Source organism: Onychomys torridus, chromosome 4 (assembly GCF_903995425.1).
Source record: "Onychomys torridus chromosome 4, mOncTor1.1, whole genome shotgun sequence".
In the NCBI taxonomy this organism is placed as follows: domain Eukaryota; kingdom Metazoa; phylum Chordata; class Mammalia; order Rodentia; family Cricetidae; genus Onychomys; species Onychomys torridus.
In genome coordinates, this window is record NC_050446.1 from 8,556,341 (window position 1) to 8,576,505 (window position 20,165).

At 49.6% G+C, this 20,165-nt stretch overlaps 1 protein-coding gene across 2 annotated transcripts in view; it reads right to left on the reverse strand.

Annotated features, from left to right (window-relative positions):
• The window catches only part of Ptpa (protein phosphatase 2 phosphatase activator), a 28,967-nt gene that overhangs the window by 5,710 nt on the left and 3,092 nt on the right, over positions 1-20,165 (reverse strand). Inside the window, exons 2-8 of one of the 2 annotated variants that reach the window (XM_036186630.1) lie at positions 18,570-18,667; positions 16,371-16,457; positions 10,461-10,586; positions 6,586-6,703; positions 4,628-4,727; positions 2,989-3,113; positions 1,569-1,669 (exon numbers count right to left, since the gene is read on the reverse strand). In XM_036186630.1, coding sequence (XP_036042523.1) covers positions 1,569-1,669; positions 2,989-3,113; positions 4,628-4,727; positions 6,586-6,703; positions 10,461-10,586; positions 16,371-16,457; positions 18,570-18,667 — 755 coding nt within the window. The remainder of the gene's footprint in view (positions 1-1,568; positions 1,670-2,988; positions 3,114-4,627; positions 4,728-6,585; positions 6,704-10,460; positions 10,587-16,370; positions 16,458-18,569; positions 18,668-20,165) is intronic. The other variant, XM_036186631.1, reaches the window with a different exon arrangement.

Sequence of the window (20,165 nt, forward strand, 5' to 3'; positions counted from 1 at the left end):
GAGAGACTGAAACAGCAGAGTGCTGCGACAGTAACCATCCAACCCAGGCAGGCAAAAAAAGCCCTTTGCTACCACAGCGCCTAGCAACCGACCAGAGCTTGACCGAGAGCCTGAAAGGAAGAGAAAACCAAGCCTTGCAGAAAAGGTGCCCAACAGCCAAAGGCGTCCTCCCACGTCCTCCACCTTGGTTCCGGAGACCGCCCAGCACAATGCACTTTCGGCGCCGCCTCCTGGTTACTTTGGGCTACCTTCTGTGGGGTCCTCTGTCCCAAACTTTGGGAAAGCTTTTGGGGTTTTATACCAGCAGAAACAAACAAACACACTAAGTTTTTAGTGTGGGATCAATTCCCAGTCCCTGAAGCCCAGTCTGGCTAGCCTCCTTGTTAGAATTATTGACAAGGACGCAAGGGGCTTGGCAGGCCGCCAGGAGAAGCAGAAACAGCTTAGGCTTTTGGCCTCAAGCAGCAAGCTCCGCAGGATGTGTGGCTCCTTCCCATCCAGTTCTTCCATCTCATCCTAGGGCTCTCCAGCCCCGCACTCCACTCTGAAGGAGCCCTGCAAAGCTGGCTTTCAAGGCAGTGAGCCAGGCTGCCCCCAAGTCCTTCTGACCTTGAGCCTGCCACTCTGCTGAAGGCAGCAAATCTCTAAGAACCAAGCAGGGCTGTGCAGCCATCAGTCCTGGCTCCATTTGCTGACTTGGAAAAAACGTGTCATTCCCCTCTGGCCCCGGAGCTTGGCAGAAGCCTGAGGCGAATGCTGACCAGAAGGGACTTAAGAGTCAAGGCTGCTAACAAGGCTCTTCCCACCCAGGCCCAGAACAGGAAGTTGAGCGTGGAGTCAGTCCATGGGCTGGTGGGCACAGGAAGAGAAGGAAGACAGGTCTTTGTGAATTTGGGGTCAGAGAGTTTACAGGTCTAGATGGGAGAATGAAAAGTTCCAACACCTGCTAGAAGCAAGGCCCTAAGACTGTAGGCCCCTTGATGAGCCCCTGGCTCTTGTCCACAAGATTCTAAGTGAGGAAGCTGGCGTGGGCCCAAGGCCATGAATTTTCAAAGTCCCAAAGCCACTTTGGGGAATGTTCCAGCAACCCACTATAGGGAATCCTGCCTTGGTGAGACAAGACTTCCAGTTAGGGAATCTGCCAAGTGGTATAGGGCCAGTGACGTCACCAGAGGCTGCTTGTCTCCACCTCCAGCACACTGCTGAAGCACAAGGACAGAGCCAAGCACTCCGTCATTCCAGCTCCTCTAAGCATGGCTCTACAAACCTCACGGGGCCTGATGGGCGATGCTGCCCCCTCCCCCCCCACCCACACACAATGTCTGCTAATAACTACAACTTAATCCGTTAGCTCAAGAGCCCTGTGGGAGCTGTGTATGGCTGCTAATAGCAGTTAGTAGGTTGAGGCAGGAACACTGTCATGAATTTAAGGTCAGCGTGGGCAGCAGAGTGAGGTTCTAACTCAAACCAAACAATGAAAGAGTCCTCCTGGGTCTGGGAGGAGGCTGGCATGGGCAAGCAGGCCCTGGTAGCCGAAGCTGCCTACCAGAGGCTGCTGTGGCTCTCACCTCAGTGATGAACAGGATGCACTGAAGGAACATGTAGTCCTTGTGGTTCTCGCTCACCGCCTTCTCATCCACAAAATGTCTGGGCTCCAGGTGGGGGTGGTCTGAGGAGAGCAGAGGCCTGGCCTTCAGAACAGCCCTGATCCAGCCTAAGCACAAGGTACCTACCACAGTACTTTACTTGCGTTGTGATGGTATGCTGGGGCAGAGCTGTGGTAGAGTGCTTGCCTAGTTGCATAAAGATCATAACGGGACTGAGAAATCTCTGCCATCTAGTGAGGTGCCCACGGTACACAGCCAGCCATAATGCATGTACTTATGGTGACGCTGGTGCACACAAGCCTGCTGTGCCACCAATCAGCAGAGGTAACAGACACAGCTAAGTAGTGTGTGCCCCCCTTACCCATGACAACAATTCTGTTCCTGGTTTGTCAGCACCATTAGAGTGGACATCTACCTTCAAAGCTATCTCAGCTGGGCGTGGTGGTATACACCTTTAGTCCCAGCATTCAGAGACAGGTGAGTTACAGACTAGCCATGGAAAAAAAAATGTCCTTAGTGGAGTTAACTGTACACACTCACTGTGTCAAGAAGACACCATGGTGTGAGAGGCACACACTAAGAGCTTATGCAATGAAACCATGCACAGGGTGTACACAGGTGATGCAGGAGTGTGTCCTAACAGATCAAACTCAGCTCAGCACATGGCAGTGAGACCTTGGAAGGCTCTGCATCTATGCACAAGACTGGAGCAGCATCGCTGCCCCCCCACCCCCGAGGTTGAGGCCACACTACTTTAAGGTTACGGCCTGCCCTTAAATCTTCCTGGGGTCCCTGAGAAGACTGTGGTGGAAGTATCTAGAATGGCAAGTTCTCAGCTGTTAGGCATTTGTGAGTATTAATTAGCAGCAATTCGCTCACTCTCCCTAGAACTAAAGATGATCACTAACGCCGCCCAATGGCAGATCCCAAGAGGCTGCCCATGCCTGGGTAGTCTCAGTTTCAAACTGAGACGCAGGGCAAACAGACTGGGAAGCACACAGGAATGGCAGTTGGCAGTAACTCTTCATATGCCCCTGCACAGATTTCAGGGACAACAGCAGATGACACTGATGAGTGACAAGCCAAAAGAGGCCCCAATTTTCAAGTGAAACCCCACAGCTGTTGCCAGGAGATGCATGCATTCCCACCAGGCACATGCCGCTGCTCCAGTCCATGTCACTACCCATTCCTTTGGTGGCAGTCCACCGTCATCTCCTCCAGCTGGCCACACTGGCTGAAAGCACTAAGTCATCAGCAATCGGCCGTCATCACCAGCTGGTCTAATGTCTACTCTACACGCTGTCACTGTGTGCCTGGGCAGGAGGAAGGAAAAAGGAGGGACTTGGGGGTTCAAGGTAGAGACATGACCACCCACTAGTACCTATGAGCTGTGAGCTGCCCCAGATGAAGGGAAGGAACTGGAAGTCATCCAGACCCCACACGCCCTGGCTGCCTGCAGGTTCCATCCTGTATGTCTTCTGCAACTTCCGCATAACCTCAAGATACCTGCATGGGAGGAGGGTGGGGGAGAAAGGAGAGAGAAAGGTAAGAAATGGTGTTCTTCAGCGCAGGAAGGGCAGGGAGAATGGTGAGGCTGAAAGAGCCAATAGGGCTTTTTTCTTTCTGCTCATACATCTTCTGTTAGGGAGAGAGAGCAAACACCACCTGGAAACCAGGCTTAGTGTCATCATCGCTGGCAACCTGTAACCCCAGGCAGGAGTCAGTCCCTTTCTCTAACCTCAGACACCACTGGAAAGTGGTGAGTCCAGGAAGTCAGACACAGCCCTGGGTCACCTGCAGAGCTAGACGTGCCTCATCTCCAGCACACCAGTATGTCCCCGGGACCACTGCAGCTCAGAGGAATTTTGGCTTGGGAAGAAAGAAAAGGAGACACCAGGGGCTGGCCAGACAGACAGACAGACAGGGAGGAAGCAGGAAAGTAAGACATACAGAATGAAAGAAAGGTGAAAAGCTGGGGCTGGAGAGATGGTTCAGAGAGACCGACTGCTCTTCCAGAGGTCCTGAGTTCAATTCCCAGCACCCACATGGTGGCTCACAACCATCTGTAATGAGGTCTGGAACCCTCTTCTGGCCTGCAGGCATACATGCAGGCAGAATACTGTATACATAGTAAATAAATGTTCAAAGAAAAAAAAAAAAAAAAACTCCTCCCTCCAAAAAAAAATGTAAGAGGGGGTCAAGATCATGATGGGGAAACCCACAGAGACAGCTGACCGGTGCTAGTTGGAGCTCACTGACTCTGGACTGACAGCTCGGGAACCTGCATGGGACCGAACTAGGCCCGCTGAATGTGGGTGACAGCTGTGTGACTCGATCTGTTTGTGGGGTCCCTGGCAGCAGGACCAGGACTTATCCCAGGCCCATGAACTGGCTTTTTGGAGCCCATTCTCTGCGGTGGGTACCTTGCTCAGCCTTGATACAATGGGGAGGGGCTAGGCTCTCCTTCAACTTGGTATGCCAGACTTTGTTGACTACCATGGGAGGCCTTACCCACTCTGAGGAGTGGATGGGGGCAGAGTGGGAGGGAGGTGAGGAGGCGGGAGAAAGGGAGGGAGGGGGAATTTGGGTTGGTATGTAAAATGGAAAAAAATTTAATAAATAAACATATTTAATAAAAAAAAAAGGTGAAAAGCTCACAAGGAAAATGTAGATGAGGAGAAACAAGTTAAATTAAGTTAAAAGAGCTAATAGGACAAGCCTAAATAAGGCCGAGAATACATAATTAATAATGTCTCCCTGTCTTTATTTGGGAGCTGGTTGGCAGCCCCCAAAAAAATTCCAACTACACAGTAAACTTGTGCTGCCCAGGAGAATCTGCCTCCTACCTTTGGTGGACTGGTCTCTCAGCAGAGACCTGTCTGTTTCCTCTTCTAGAAGAGGGAGGCAGCTGCTGAATCATAGGGAATTAACTGAATAGTACGAGCCACCTCAGAAGAGAGCCTCCACGTGGTGAACACCAGGTACAGCATGCCATCTCTTCCCTTCGAGCCACCTCTCACCTGTCAAACACCTTGAAGACAATAGCGACCTGGTCGTCTACCCGGAGCACCCCGATCTTGCAGAGACAACAGAGGAAAGCAGCAAAGGCAGCCTCATGCCCTGGGGAAGAAAAACATCTCAAGCTGAGGTCTTCCAGAAGAACTCCCCAGCATTCAGCTCCTGAGGAGGAAGGCCCATACTTAGGTGGAGTCTCCCCTGTCCAGAAGATCCGGGCCTTTCAGTAACTACAAGCACTGGCGTGCTCCCGACGGGCTTCATGTCAATTCCTGCACAGGCACTTGCCTCCTACTTTATGAGTTTGACACATTACCAACCCCAGCTTACTGAGCACCTACTATGTGGGCACTCACTGTCCATGCTGGGTTCCAGGGACAAAGGAGTCCTTGCCTCAAAGAGTTCATGAACTGTCAGAAACCAGACATTAAATAGACAGTTACTACTGTGCGTCTAGCTATGCAGGAGACAGGTGGGTACCTGAGCACATCCCAGGGGAACCCTGATTTCAAGAGTTCAAGGTTTTCCCCTACGGAAATAAAAGAGGAACGACTAACGGCTAGGAAAAAGGACAGGAGGAAATAGGCAGAAGCACCAGCGCATGCAAAGGCCTAGGGCAAGTTAGCAGCGTGTCTTCGGCAGAGGGAAAGGGAAAAATCCTCTCCCCAGATGGCCTAAATAGCCACGGTCAGAAGCTTGGACGCCGTCCACGGGGACCATGTGGACAGATTAGAAGGCTAAGGTACTCTTTTCTCTCCCTGTCACATCCACAGCAACAATCAGCTCTCAGAAGGCACTGGCTGGACCTTGGACCCTGTTCCTTACGTGCTAAGACACCAGGAAGGAGGTGAAGCCAGGTGTCAGGCTGTATCTATAGAATGGAGAGCCTGCCAGAAGCTGGAAGCACATATGCTCAGTTACTTTCACCTGTCAATTTCCAGATGACCCTTTTGCCCTAGAAATCTTTTCCTTGCCAAGCAATGGTGTGCACACCTTTAGTCCCAGCACTCGGGAGGCAGAGACAGGCAGATTTGTGAGTTTGAGTCCAGCCTGGTCTAGAAAGTTCGTTCCAGGACAGCCAGGGCTACACAGAGAAATCCTGTCTTGGGGTGAAAAAAAATTTTTTTCCCTAGCTGGGTCTTTTTTTGTGTGTGTGGGGGGGGGGGGGGGTTGAGCCACAGATCTTACAGAGATCCACCTGCCTCTGCCTCCTCCTACTTGGGTTTTAAAGGCCACATCCATGGTCTTAGAACTGTTCCCAGCAACAGAGCGAGCAGAGAATGAAGCTCTCCCAGGTTCTGGCTCCAAAGAAGCCTTCTCCAGAGCCTGCTCTGAAACCAGGCTCCCTCTGGCCCTCCTTCCTCAAGCAAGTGGGAGGCAGCCTATATCTAATGTGCCACCTTTAGGGAAAGCAGGGTTTCCTGGGCTATGGAGGCCATCCCTGACCTAAAAAACACTTCTCTTTAAGGTACCCACAACAGCTTGGCTGAAATGGATGACAGAGCCAAAGACCATCAGCACAAACAAAAAAGGGCTAAGAGACAAGCGATGTCAGGACAGAGCAGGCTAGCGAGGTCTTTCTTTTCTCAGCATCTATAGGCAATAAGTGCTCAATAAACTATCACAGAGTGATCAAGTGCTTAATTGGACAGACGCCGGCTGCACAAAGAATGGAAACAACCGAAACCAACTCCCAGCGGGCGCCAGGCCTGTGGCATAGCGCCACCTGGTGGAATGAACTAGAGCACAGAACACCCCCCACCCCACCCCACCCCACCCCACCCCAGGCCCTGCTGGACAGACAGACAGACAGACAGACACACACACACACACACACACACACACACACACACACACACACACCAGGGGCCTGTGTGGAACATGAAGAAAGCAGCAGCCCAGGACACGTAAAGAAAGCATCAAGGCCCCAGTCACCCAAAGCCATGCAGCAGCAGCTAGATACCTGTGCCGTAGTCAATGCGAGTGGAGTTCCCCACAGCCTCCTTCAAGTAAACTGCCACTTCAGGTACAGCCGCAGCCAGGTGGGTGGGAACCACTGTGCCCACCAAGTTCTCTGCTTCCTGATAACACAAGAGACACAGTGGTGGCAGCAGATTAGGCAGCATCTGAGGGTACAGGCACTGAGGGGCAGCATCTGCCTGGGTTCCATGCTGCCAGCCTGCCTACTTCCCAGTTCTGACTGGCCAGAGAAAAGGAGATAACAGAGAGACCCCTGGGGTGACTCTGGGAGCAAGACAAAAGATCAATCCTCCCATGGGTAGCTCACCAAAGGCCCACAGAGGTTATGGGACATCCAGACTATTATCCCCATAGTTGTTGGTTCCATTCCCGGGGCAGTAGGAGTGTAGGCCGTAAGTCTACATGACAGACACATGAAATATCCCGAATAGCATTATTTATAGTATCTAAAACACAAATTCAACGAGATGCCTGGTGGTGGTGGTGCACCCCTTCAGACCCAGTGTGTTTCTTCAGCAAGTATGAGCAGCACAAACATGATTTTTAACTCCCCTCCCAACTCAAAGGATACAAGGTCTGCACAGCAGCAGCACAGCGGGCTCTATTTGTTTGCTTGTCTGAGTTTGTAGCCCAGACTAGCTGAGAACACAGCTCCTTAAACTGTGGGTGGGGGTAGCTCAAGGTGAGGGCGGCAACAGTATAAACAGAAATTAATTAAAAGTCAATTGCATTTGTGAGTCCAAGGTGTTTTGGGAAATGCTCTCCTCTGCTGCAACACGTTATTGCAGCCTTGGTTCTGAACACACAACATGCACCTGTGCATTGTGAGTACAGCCATGCACGCCATCACGAGCCCTGACTGACACACCCAGATGCTGGGAACTGTAGGGCTTTCTCTGCACTGTTCTCTAATAGAAATATAATGGCTTGCTGGCAGTGGTGGTACTCACCTTTAATCCCAGCACTCAGGAGGCAGAGGCAGGCAGATCTCGGTGAGTTCGAGGCCAGTCTGGTCAACAAGGTGAGTTCTAGGACAGCAAGGACTACATAGAAACTGTCTCCAAAAACTAAAACCACAACCAAAGAAATATAATGGCTTAGCTACAAAAAAACAAAGATTTCTGATGTCCCTGCTGTCACTCCTCAGCACCAATCAAGTTAATGTATCTCTAGATTGTACTGTGTATGCCTTGAGTGCATGCATGTGATACACATGCATGTAGTGCCCTTGGCATCCACAAGAGGGTGTTGGATCCACTAGAACTGCAGTTATAGGTGGTAGTGAGCCAGCCAATGTAGATGCTAGAACTGAACTCAGGTTAGCCCATGCATGGCTGGGCATGGTGGTACATGCCTTTAATTCCAGCACTCAGGAGGCAAAGGAAGGAGGATCTCTGAGTTTGAAGCCAGCCTGGTCTACAAACAGGTTCCAGTATAGCCAGGGTTAACTAGAAAGCCTGGGTCTCAAAAATATAGCAGCACATGCTCTTAACTGCTGAGCCATCTCTCTCTAGCCACAGAAAATATTTAATTTTAAAAGCTGCAATTTGAGTTGCCAACCTGAGTTTCATTTTTAAAGAAAGAAAGAGAAAAAAAAAAAAAAAAACGAAAACAAATTGGTGAATGAATTCTGGCTTTGGATTAAAACAGTTTCCAATTATTTTAATTTGCTTCTGTTACTGCAAATACACATCATGACCAAAAAACAGAAATCAGTACCAGGAGTGGGGTGTTGCATCAATGGATCTGATCATGTTTTGTTGGAAGATCAAGGAAGTGTTTGGAACCAGAGCTGGAAAAGACATCGAGTCCTCAGAGCTTAATGGGCTGTTCTGCAGGAGCATGGAAGAATGGTGAGAAAAGGCAGACAATGGAGGCCTGGCTTGTGAAGTCTCACAAAGAAGCAGATTCTATAAGGTCTCTCGTCAGCAGGTGCTGAGAAATCAATTGCGAATAATACGAGATCAGCATTGTCGAGGAAAACTCTTCCAGGAAATATTTCACCAGACAAGCTGTGTAGACAAGCTGTGGTCTGGGCAAGGCTGCATCTCCAGCTGGAAGCTGAACTGGGCAACGTGTAAAGAGTCTCCACGTAGTATGATTTTGAAGGCATGAGGAGTCATGGAGGAGACGCTGTGGCATGACATCAAGTGGCGAGGTCAGAGTCCCTGAAGAGAGGCCAGGGTGCAGGGGCTATTAGTGATAGTGCAGTAGAAACCACAGGACACTAGACGTGCAAGGATCATGGAAAGAGTGGAATGGAGCCAACCTGAGCCTACAGGACAAGCTATGTGTGCTGCAGATGGCAGAGCTGGAGACACAGGCTGCCCAAGCACTCTGCAGCCCAGAAGATCATGTGTGGATTCCAGATGTGAGAAGCTGCAATTTTCACCCTGGGGAATTTTGGTTCTGCTTTTGCCTGGTCATAACCATACCTTGATCACCCTCTCTTCTGATCATAACCATACCTTGATCACCCTTTCTTCTGGTCATAACCATACCTTGATCATCCTCTCTTCTGGTCATAACCACACCTTGATCATCCTCTCTTCTGATCATAACCATACCTTGATCACCCTCTCTTCTGGTCATAACCATACCTTGATCATCCTCTCTTCTGATCATAACCATACCTTGATCATCCTCTCTTCTGGTCATAACCACACCTTGATCATCCTCTCTTCTGGTCATAACCATACCTTGGATCATCCTCTCTTCTGGTCATAACCATACCTTGATCATCCTCTCTTCTGATCATAACCATACCTTGATAATCCTCTCTTCTGAAATAGGAAAGTATGTAACTTGTTCTCTGTTTTATAAGAGCCCAGTTACGACTCAGATTTTTAAGAGAACTGGAACCTTTTAGGTGTTAAGAGTTTTTTATTTAAAGATGATGAAACTTTTTTTTATATATTTCTTTATTATGTATACAGTGTTCTGCCTGTACGCCAGAAGAGGGCACCAGATCACATTACAGATGGTTGTGAGCCACCATGTGGTTGCTGGGAATTGAACTCAGAACTCTGGAAGAGCAGTCAGGGCTCTTAACCTCTGAGCCATCCCTCCACCCACCCCCCTTTTTTTAATTTCTTGGAACTTTTTTTAAAGTTATATTGTTTTTTGTTTTTGTTTTTGTTTTGTTTTGTTTTGTTTTGAGACAGGGTTTCTCTGTGTAGCTTTGGAGCCTGTCTTGGATATCACTCTGTAGACCAGATTGGCCTCGAACTCACAGAGATCCGCCTGCCTCTGCCTCCAGAGTGCTGGGATTAAAGGCGTATGCCACCACAATAGGGTCTCACTATGTAGCCCTGGCTGGCTTGGAACCTGTTATATATGTATCAGGCTGGTCTCAAACTCACAGGAATCCACCTGCTTCTGCCACCCAAAATTGGGATTGAGGGTGTGCAACCACACCCAGCTTTTCCTTATTCTTTTTCTTTTTTGGGGGATGGGGGTGTTTCCAACTGCCTCTGTCTCCCAAGTGCTGGGATTAATGGTATGTGCCACTACCACCAGGCTTCCTTATTACTTTTCAAGGTTGCATAGTACTTCACGGTATGGTCTAGTATAGTTAACTTGTCCTCTTATGATGGGTACCTGAGTCACTTCCAATCTGCTGTTAATAAAATGACTTAATAAGCAGCCTCATACAAGGGACTGTGTAGCCACACCTGCAGTTCCCAGAAGACAGAGAATGATTTTGTAATTTAGGTAAATAAAACTGCCATTCTGACAAATTACCTGATTTTATGTTTGGAAGCTAGACTGGCCTACTTTGAACACAGACCTTGCCCCACCTGGAGCCACAACAGTTCTCCCACTGGCCCAGCCCAGCCTGGGCTCTGACGGTCTCACCTGATCAAGTTTGGCATACCAGGTCCTGTAGGCCTTGTTCCCAAACCGGGAAGGCTGGTCCACCGGCGGGGTCTCATCAATCCACCTATCCAGCGTATCAAGAAGAGCTACCAGCTTCTCAATGGCCTGTGAAGGGGAGACAGGAACCACACCAGTGACTGGTGGCCCTGCTTGAGCCACAGAGGAAGTCTCAATTGCTGTGGGAGGTGGCCCCTAGGCTGGCCTAGCTGTCACCCTCACTCCCAACTGTCCTGAATAGGAAGGAGGGTCAGGAAGTGACCTTCCCTTCAAAGAGACCCACACTTGGCTGGCAGGAGAGCGTCCTTGGTGGTTCCAACTGTTTCTTCAGGCAGCCTACCAAGAAGGGTCACTAGAGAGCACAAACCCCAGCCCCATCTTTGGTAAAGCAGGCAGGACTGAAGAACAGAGAAAGGCAGTGTGCTGCTTCATCTCTACAAAGCTAGACAGACGCTAGTGTCATTTGAAAGAGGGAACCCTAACTGAGAAAATGTCCCACTAAATTGGCAAGCCTGGGTATGTGTTCTTGATTGATGATTGATATAGGAGGCCCAGCTTAATGTGGGCAGTGCTAACCCTGGACAGGTGGTCCTGGGTTCTTTAAGAAAAGCTGAAGGTGGGCAGTGATGGCACACACCTTTAATCCTAGCACTCAAGAGGCAGAGGCAGGGGGAATCTTTGAGTTCTCTGAGTTGAGGCTAGCCTGGTTCTAAAGAGTGAGTTCCCTAGGGTTGGGGATTTAGCTCAGTGGTAGAGTGCTTGCCTAGTAAGCACAAGGTTCGATCCTCAGCTCAAAAAAAAAAGCGAGTTCCAAGACAGCCAGGGCTAAACAGAGAAACCTTGTCTCAAAAACAAACAAACAAAAGAAAAAAGAAAAGAAAGACACAGGCTGAGCAAGTCATGAAGAACCAACCAGTAAGCTCTACTCCTCCACGGCCTCTGCCTGAGTTCCTGCCCACTTTCCTCAGTGGGGACTGCGACGTGAGAGTCAGAAGCAGAAATAAACCCTTCCTCTCCAAAGCTGCTTTTGCTTACGGTGCCCTTTTTTGCTGCTGTTGTAAGTTTTTGGGTTTTTTGTTTTTGTAGACAGGGTTTCTCTATATAGTTTTGATGCCTTTCCTGGAACTCTGTAGACCAGGCTGGCCTTGAACTCACAGAGATCCACCTGCCTCTGCCTCCGAGTGCTGGGATCAAAGGCATGCACCACCGCCGCCCTGCTGGTTACGGTGCTTTATCACAGCACTAGAAACTCTGGGACATTCTTCTCTGTCACCAGGGTCCATTTAGAACCACTGTAAAAGCATTCTTCTGTGTATGTCTCTAGGACATTTTCCAGATGGTTTAACTGAGGAGGAAGACCCACCCTGAATGTGGGGAGGACCCAGACTGAATAAGAAGATAAAAGGAGAAATCCAGCTGAGCAGCAGGCTTCATCTCTCTGCTTCCTGACCGGATGCCATGTGAACAGCCACCCCACATTCCTTCAGCTTGTTATGCCTTCCCCACCATGAACTGAGCCTCACTCAACTTAGTGCTGGAATAAACCCTCTCCCTTAAACCGCTTCCAAGACAAGTAACTACTACAGCCAGTAATCCTGACCCCCAAAACAAATACCACCCACATCTTATCACCCTGGCTTGTTCTCTCTAGAGTGCTCCCCAACACTTGAAGAACTCCACAGGCAGAGAGCATGGCTCCAACCCTCTACTAAAACAGCACTGAGCTACCTGGAGACCTGAGCTTCTGTTTCTTCATTCCAAATGTGAGGGCAAGGATCTGTGCCTCCTAAGGTACAAGAGCCTGCTACAGAGCAATGAGATATACTTAATGCCTGCAGACCCTGAAATTGGACCATGGACAACTGCCCTAGCTGGCTCCTTTCCACTAAACCTCATTCTATACCAGTGTGTACACAGAATGCTGTGACCCCCTTAATAATCTTCAACTGTTGAAATGTCTAGGCTTTCTTCATATTTCACCACTACAGACAATATGCAAATCTGGGGTCATCTGTACAAAGCTTTGACAGCTGGCAGCCTAAGAACCTATCTCTCCATGCCATCCCCACAAACAGTACCAGGAAGCAGAATCAGAGTCACAGGTGTGGGAAGCATCAGCACATTAAATGTTATTTACAGAGGAAATCGGGTCAGGCATCCATCCACATGTTCCTTCCAGGCCAGAATTAAGGGCTGGAAGAGTACATGATACTGGAGCACCTCAAGACCAGGAAGCCTTGGGAAGAGGGGCCCTGCCAGGAAGCAAATCCTGTCTGTGTCGATGGGAATGCACAATATAAAGAGAAATCTCCAGGAGATCCTGGAACTGGCTAAAAACAGGAGCAACCCCAAAAAGGCTTCGGTTAAGAGGTGTGCCGAGGCTCTGCCTGGAGCAAGGATCTTAAGTGCTGCGTACCTGCAGTGAGGATTCTGCTGCAAGGACTCTCTAGCTGTACAGCATAACAATGGCCCTGAGTGCTGATACCCCACCTCCTCACGGATGCTGGGCCATGGAAGGAAGAAAGGTTGCTTGTAAGCTGAGGCGTGGCTGGCGTGGCGGCATAAAGATGTCTTGCTGAACTGTAACAGCAAGTGCTGTGAGAGCCAGGCTTTGGGAGGAACCAGGTCACTGGGAACTGCTGCTGAGAACAGACCAAAGCTCGTTTCACATGGCAATTGGGGTTTGCAGGAGGGTAAGGCATCTTAGCCCCAGGAAGCACCAGGCTCCCTGGAGATCTCAGCTTGAGGCCCTGACAAGGCACTAAAGGGGATAAAGAATGTGACTCCTGGCCAGGCGGTGGGGGTGCACACCTTTAATCCCAGCACTTGGCAAAACCAGGCGGATCTCTGTGAGTTCAAGGCCAGCCTGGTCTATAGAGCAAGATTCAGAACGGACATCAAAACTACAGAAAGAAACCCTGTCTCAAAAAAAAAAAAAAAAAAAAAAAAAAAAGAATGTGGCTCCTGAGGCCAGCAAGAGCCTGGACCCAGCAACTAGCTCAGCTGGGCTGATAAATAATTAAGAGATTCACAGCTCCTCCTTCTGCCTCCAATGTCTAGCCCACTGGGAGAGAAGGGCTAGAGGAGGAAGCAATCCTGGGCTGGAACCACCGCACCCACCGGCAGAAGGAAAGTGTGTACCCCTCCCATCCCTACAGCAGTGCCTCTGCAACTTCATGGACCATTAAGTCTTCTCTAAAATTATACTTGCCAATTTCTCATGCTGCCTGGGCTGTGGAGACAGAGGCAGCTCAATGAGTTCGAGGCCAGCCTGGTCTATAAAGCGAGCTCCAGGACAGCCAGGGCTACACAGAGAAACCTGTCTCAAAAAAATCAAAACAAACAAATAAACAAAACACAAAGGCAAAAGAAGCAACAAAAATAAGGTGTGGTAGCAAACACCTTTCATTCCAGCCTTCAGAGGCAAAGGCACATGGATCTGTGAATTCAAGGCCATCCTGGTCTACATAGTAAGGTTCAGGCCAGGTAAGGCTATATAGAAGGACTCTGTCTCAATAACAAACACACAAACAAGAGCCTTCCCAATCCACCTCCCTTTCTTAAATAAATACCTCTCCAGTACTAGCACAGTAAAGTCTTAAGGACAACTTGTCATCATGGGTCTAGATAAACTCTACCTTGCTATGGTCTGTCCTCTGCTTCGGGTCCTATGGAGTCATCTGGGCTGTACTGAGAGGACACAGGGGCTCTGGCAGCTGTGTGGAATGGCACAGGGAAATCCCTACATACAGCTATGGGGACATGCTATGACTGGTGCCTTCTACTGCTCTGCCAACACTCAGGAGACTTCTGGGGACCAAACTGGCTCTGGCTGTACACCCACTAAGGTGGGCATAGGGATGGATCCAGCTCAGGAAGGGCCCCAACTGAAGCAAGAACACCTGACAGTTAGACTGAATAAGCCTACTGACACGAAGAGCTAAGAACAGAGGCATTCAGCATATGCTAACCTCTGTACATGGGATTCCAGTGGCTCCTCACCTCATGCCCCACACCCCGAGGGCCCACTTACTCTACAGAGGGCCAGTAAGGACAAGAAGGAAGCTGAGTACGGTAATGAAAACCTATAATCCTGGTACATGGAAGGCAGAGGCAGGAAGATCACAAGTTGGAGGCCAGCCTAGTTTAAACAGTGAATTCCAGGCCAGTTAGGGTTATAGCAAGACCCTAGCCTCAAAAAAAAAAAAAAAAAAAAAAAGAAGAAGGAAGGAAGGAAGGAAGGAAGAAGGGAAGAAAGAAAGAAAAAGAAAGAGAAGATGCGATCTCAAGAGATGGACCTGGATATGGTTCAGTGCAGAGCTCTTGCTTAGCTTGTGCAAAGTGCTGGGTTCTATCCCCAGCACTAACAAATAAATAGAATAAAAATGGGAGGGAGTGCAAAGCCACTCAGCTGGGAGTTGGTGTGCTGGCAACCCTATCAGCCTGACACACGATATGATCCTGCCAAAAGAACAGCCCTTCAGCCTAGGCAACACCTGACCAGGGAAGACAATTCCCATAGAAACTTGGGAGCAATTGAGGAGCCAAGAGGATTGGTAGCTCAGTCCTCACTGGGGTAATCATAGCATTCTCCTTTAATTAGCTTCCCCTCGACGTGCCCAGCACACTGGGCAGGGCTGAATTCATCTTCCCAGCCAGCCTATGCTCAAAGCCACAGCCACAGAGCCGATCCCAGAGTCACTTGTGGGCTGGTTCTCAAGGGACAGTCTCTCCCAGTGGTGCTTTGGCTCCAACTAGTAGAAGGAACCAGACTGTCATCACCCAGGAGCCAACAAGGGCCAAGTGGCTGTACCAAGGACCTGGTATGAGGGCTTAAAAAGGGCAGTGTTAGCCTGGGACAGATGAAGAAACCAGGCCAGGACAAAGCCAGACCTTACCCAACAGGCCCCAGCTGTAACTAGAGGGCAGAAAGCCAAAGTGCTGGGAGGCCACTCAGCCGCTGGTGTCTGAGATAAGAGGCTTGGAGTGGCTCTGGGCCAACTGGGACATGAACCCGAGAGGCCACTGGAGGCCTGGGACCTAGTTCTGGAGATGGCACTGCAACAGCACCTAGCATGGGAGACTACCCTCCATGGGAGAGGTGGCTGGGCCTCCTGGTTCCCAGCTCATTCATACCTTTCCTGCACAATCAAGTAAGTCTGCCTCTAAGACAACCAGAGCACCTATTACACAGGGGGCTCCTAAAGCAAGAGTCTGCCTGTGCTCTCTGCCAGCATTTCTACCAGGATGGCGGTGAGGAAATGGGGCCCACAGAGCTCCTTGTCGAATGCTCAGAGCTGCAATGCCTGGGGACAGAGCTGCAAAGTCAGGACTGTTGAAACAAATGAGGGAATGTCTCAATAGGGTGGCTTGTTAGGCCAACAGATAGGAGGTGTGTGTGTGTGTACTGTTCCCAGGGTTGCCCTGGAAAGTTGTGGTGCTAGGGTTTGAAATCAGGGCATAATGCATGTCAAGTATGTGCTGAATCTCCTAGAGAACTAGAGATCGAACCTTGTTTTGGTTTTCATTGATGCCAAACGTGCTTCTGCAAGCGACCTCTCCAAAGAACTCATCTATCTCCTTTTTTTTCCAGCTCTAGGCATGAAATCCAGAGCTGTGCATATGCTAAGCAAGCACTTGGCCACATCTCCAGCCCCTTTTGTCATCTTTAATTTCAAGTTTAATAAAAATGCCAATCAGAAAAAATACAGACTATAAGATTGCATATTTACCTCAACTTCAGTTATAAATATTATTTTATGCACGGATTTAAAATATCAGGAGTATGGGCCACAAATTCTAACTGCTCTGTCCCGGGGTAAGCATCCTCTGCACCTGCCTGCCATGGAGGCAGCCTGGGTGGCCTGCAGCAGGCTCCTTGCCTGTGCCTACCTCAGAGACCTTGTAGTCGAAGGTCAGCTTCTTCCCTTTCACGCCTTCATTGAGGGTAAGGATAAAGCCGATGTAGTCAGCATATGCCTGCCAAACAGCGAGAGTAGGGAAGGAAGAGGCGTCAGATCTCATCTACCCCAGCCGCACCCAAGCTGCCCCAGCTCCCGCTCCCAACCCAGTACCAAAAGTTGATAGATCTGCCCCATCAATAAAGCCAGCAATGCAGTGATCACAACCATACCCAACTGCCAGCCAAAGTCTAAAGTGCTCACAACTGCTGTAGGTAGTTTCTTCTTTTTTTTCTTTTGATTGTTTTTTAAAGATTTATTTGTTTTTATTATATATAGTGTTCTGTCTGCATGTATGCCTGCAGGCCAGAAGAGGGCCTCAGATCCCACTATAGATGATTGTGAGCCACCATGTGGGTGCTGGGAATTGAACTCAGGACCTCTGGAAGAGCAGCCGGTGCTCTTACCCTCTGAGCCATCTCTCCAGCCCCTGTAGGTAGTTTCTTTCAACAGCCCCACAGGAAGACACCATTGTCACCATCTTACTAAGAGAGAAAGCAAGACCTCAAGGGAAGAAGTCATCTGCCATGGTTTTCCGGGACCGAGATTTCATTAGACACAGAGCCAGTCTAACTCCACAGCCGAACAGCCATTCCCTGTCTGACTACTACCCCGTACCAGCAGGAAGGAGGTCAAGGACTGCCCCACCACTCCCTCCCCAGCTCAGGGTGGCAGCTACAGTAAGGGTCTCAGCCCCCAGCAGGAGCTCCTTCCTGCCTACAGACCGGTCTGCTGGGACCCCAGCCCCACTTCTCACTGGCCTTTCTTCCTGCTATGTTGCAGGTTACCCTAGCACAGGGATAAGAAAACACTGGGATGCAGCCCCGGGGAAGCAGCTTCTGTTTCTTCCTCATTTTCCCTCTTACCTTCCTCCTCCTCATTCGGCCTGTGGGTGGTGGGACACCCATGATAAGCCATGACAACCAACATTTGGCATCTAGAGTGGGAGCGTCCATACTAGAGCCCCCCACCAGCCTGTAAGATGGCCTCCAGCCGGCCAGGGAAGTCAAGCAAAGAAACTTTCCCCACCCAGGACAGGACCAAGCCCTTGTCCTGACCTGAGGCAGTATTTGCCATGGAATGCAAAAGGTGGTGTGTGTCACGGAGTCAGACAAATAGCTAGTTCCAGATGAGAGCAGTCTCAGCTGGGAGGGTACAGATAGGCGTGGCGACATTCAGCGGGGAGAGTAGAGTTAGAACCTACACTCGAGGACTGCCCCACAAGACACACAGCGCTCTGCGACTGAGAAGCTCAGAGACAGCAACTGAGAAGATGAAAGGACTCCAGCCATGGCTTCTGAGCAGCGGGAAGGGCTACAGTGCTTAGCCCGGGGAAAACTCAGAAAAGTACATGACAGCCATCTGCAAACGTCAGAGGGCAGGCAGGCTTGTGAAAGAAGGGAGGAGCGGGCTCCTGTGACCCTTCCAACCCAATGAAATAAGGCATATGGCTGCTCAGCCCAAGTTCGGCAGACTTGGCATGGATGATCTGTCACATAAGCAAGGGCCCTTGTGCTTGCCGTCTGTGCAAATGACACTTTCCATGGCAGCTGCAGATCTGGCATTAGTGCCTGACTGGAGCTGGGCCCAAGGCCCTCTCTCTAAGAATTCCAAGTGGTCTTTCTTTTCCTCAGTTCTGGATTGGAATCCTAAGAGGCACAATTAGCTTTCTTCTGCCCACCATCTGGGTTAAGTGGCAGAGAAAGCCAGCCTACTGCCAGGGCGCTGGATTGCCAGACTCAGCTATTTTTAGGGCAGTCATGTTCCTGGCTAAGGTAGCCACAAGCCAGTCTCGTCTCCCTCTGCTGCACTGGCTCCTCCATGTGTAGGTTCTTGCAAGCAAGAATTAGGAGATCCATGTTCGTCCAGTATAACACTAAAAGAGCAATGAATGCTTTAACCAAAACGGGACACTCCAGACTTACCAGAGCCCCAGCCAGACCTTCCTGATAAAACAACTCTGTGCACTGACTGCGAGGGAGGAAGACAGCTACCTTCTCATCTCCCTCCTTAGTACTGACAGCTCAGGTTCCAAGAGCAGGAAAGTCAAGGGACATAGAACCCTACCCTGCCTGGAAAGTCTCAAGTTCTCACCCCTGCTCCAACCCTCACATGTGGGTGCCACTCGTACCTGAGAGCGCTTCCATTTGCCCATATCTGGAACTGTGTGGATCTCCTTTTTTGGAATGATAAAGTTCTGAGTAGCTGGAGGGGTGTCCTCTGAAGAATCTTGACAAAGAAAATGAAAGGGCAAACAGGTAAATAATTTCTCCCTCCAACCCCTCCTCCCTTGTTGGAAGCAGATTCTCTCTGTGTAGCCCTGGCTGGCCTAGACCTCACTCTGTAGACCAGGCTGGCCTCAAACTCAAGAGTTCCACCTGCCTCTGCCTTCTAGTGTTGGGTTTACAGGTGTGTACCACCACTGCCCACCTCCCTCTCATTTTTAAAGCAAGACTCCAGTCTTTGAGCCCAAAGCAAACCCACTAGCCCCAAGTCTTTCATTTCATAAGGAGTGAGAACAGAGCAGGCCAGCAGGTAAAGTGCCTGCCACAAAAGAATGGGCACCTGAGTTCAGACCCTAGCACACACATAAAGACCTGGGCACAGTGACACACATGTACAATTCTTGTGTTGGGGAAGTACTCAGGTGGATCCATGGAGCTCACTGACCAGAGCTATCTGAATCCATAGTTCCTGGTTCCGTGAGAGACCCTGTCTCAAAAGAATATGAGAACAGCACCCAATAGCCACCTGTGGCCTCTGCTTCTATACACACCTGTACACATAGATGTATACACACAAAGTGACTGGTTCTCTAGTAACCAACCACTCCCTCCCTGATCCCTAACTGAACAAGACACTTAAAAAAATAAGCCCAAGCCAGGCACAGCGGCACACACCTGTAGCCCCTGCACTTGCCCAGTCTCAAGAATTGGGAGGAGGCGGATAAGCATCAGGTGGGAAGCCTGTCTGGGTAACACAGTATGTTCTAGAGCAGCCGGGGTCTGTTTAAAAAAAAAGAGGGAGAAGAAAAAAAAGGAAAAAGAAAGAAAAGGAAATCAAGACCCACAGAAATTTAAAATTGTGGCTGAGCGGTGTTTTTTTAAAAATTGTCTTTATTATTTTAACTTTTAAAAGATATTTTATTATATTAATCATGTTAATTTACATTTATAGACTAATATGCAGACATCCATAGGCTTTGTGTATCCTGCTTAGTAAAGGCATTTATGTACTGCCGAAATGATTCTGCTTGGTTAGAAGTGTACCTCCTTAAACATGAGAAACTGAATTCCAAACACACCTGCCACGGATTTCGGAGAGTGAGCTCAAGCCTGAGTCTGCAATTAGAGATGTGGTGATTCAGGAAGTCTCAGAGAGGAGAAAGGGGATGAGACTCCACCTGACACAAACCTTCCCTGCTGCCTTCCTCTCAAACCCAGTCAACACTGCACGCTCCTCACAACTCGACAAAGGCCTCCAACAGTCCTGTGTGCGGCCTGTGCAGGGAACAGAGCCCGCCTGGAGAAGGCATGAGGGAACTAAAGTGCCAGGGGACTTGGAGACCTAAGAAGGTCAGAAAATGAGATAAGAGCAAGATAAACTTCCCAGACCTAGCAGAACTCAAGGTAAAGCAGAGAGTGAGGGAAGGGAAAGGTACAGAGCGAGTCCAGAAGCTCCCCTCCGCCCTACTCTTCTGATCCCAAACACACACTGTTCCCACAGT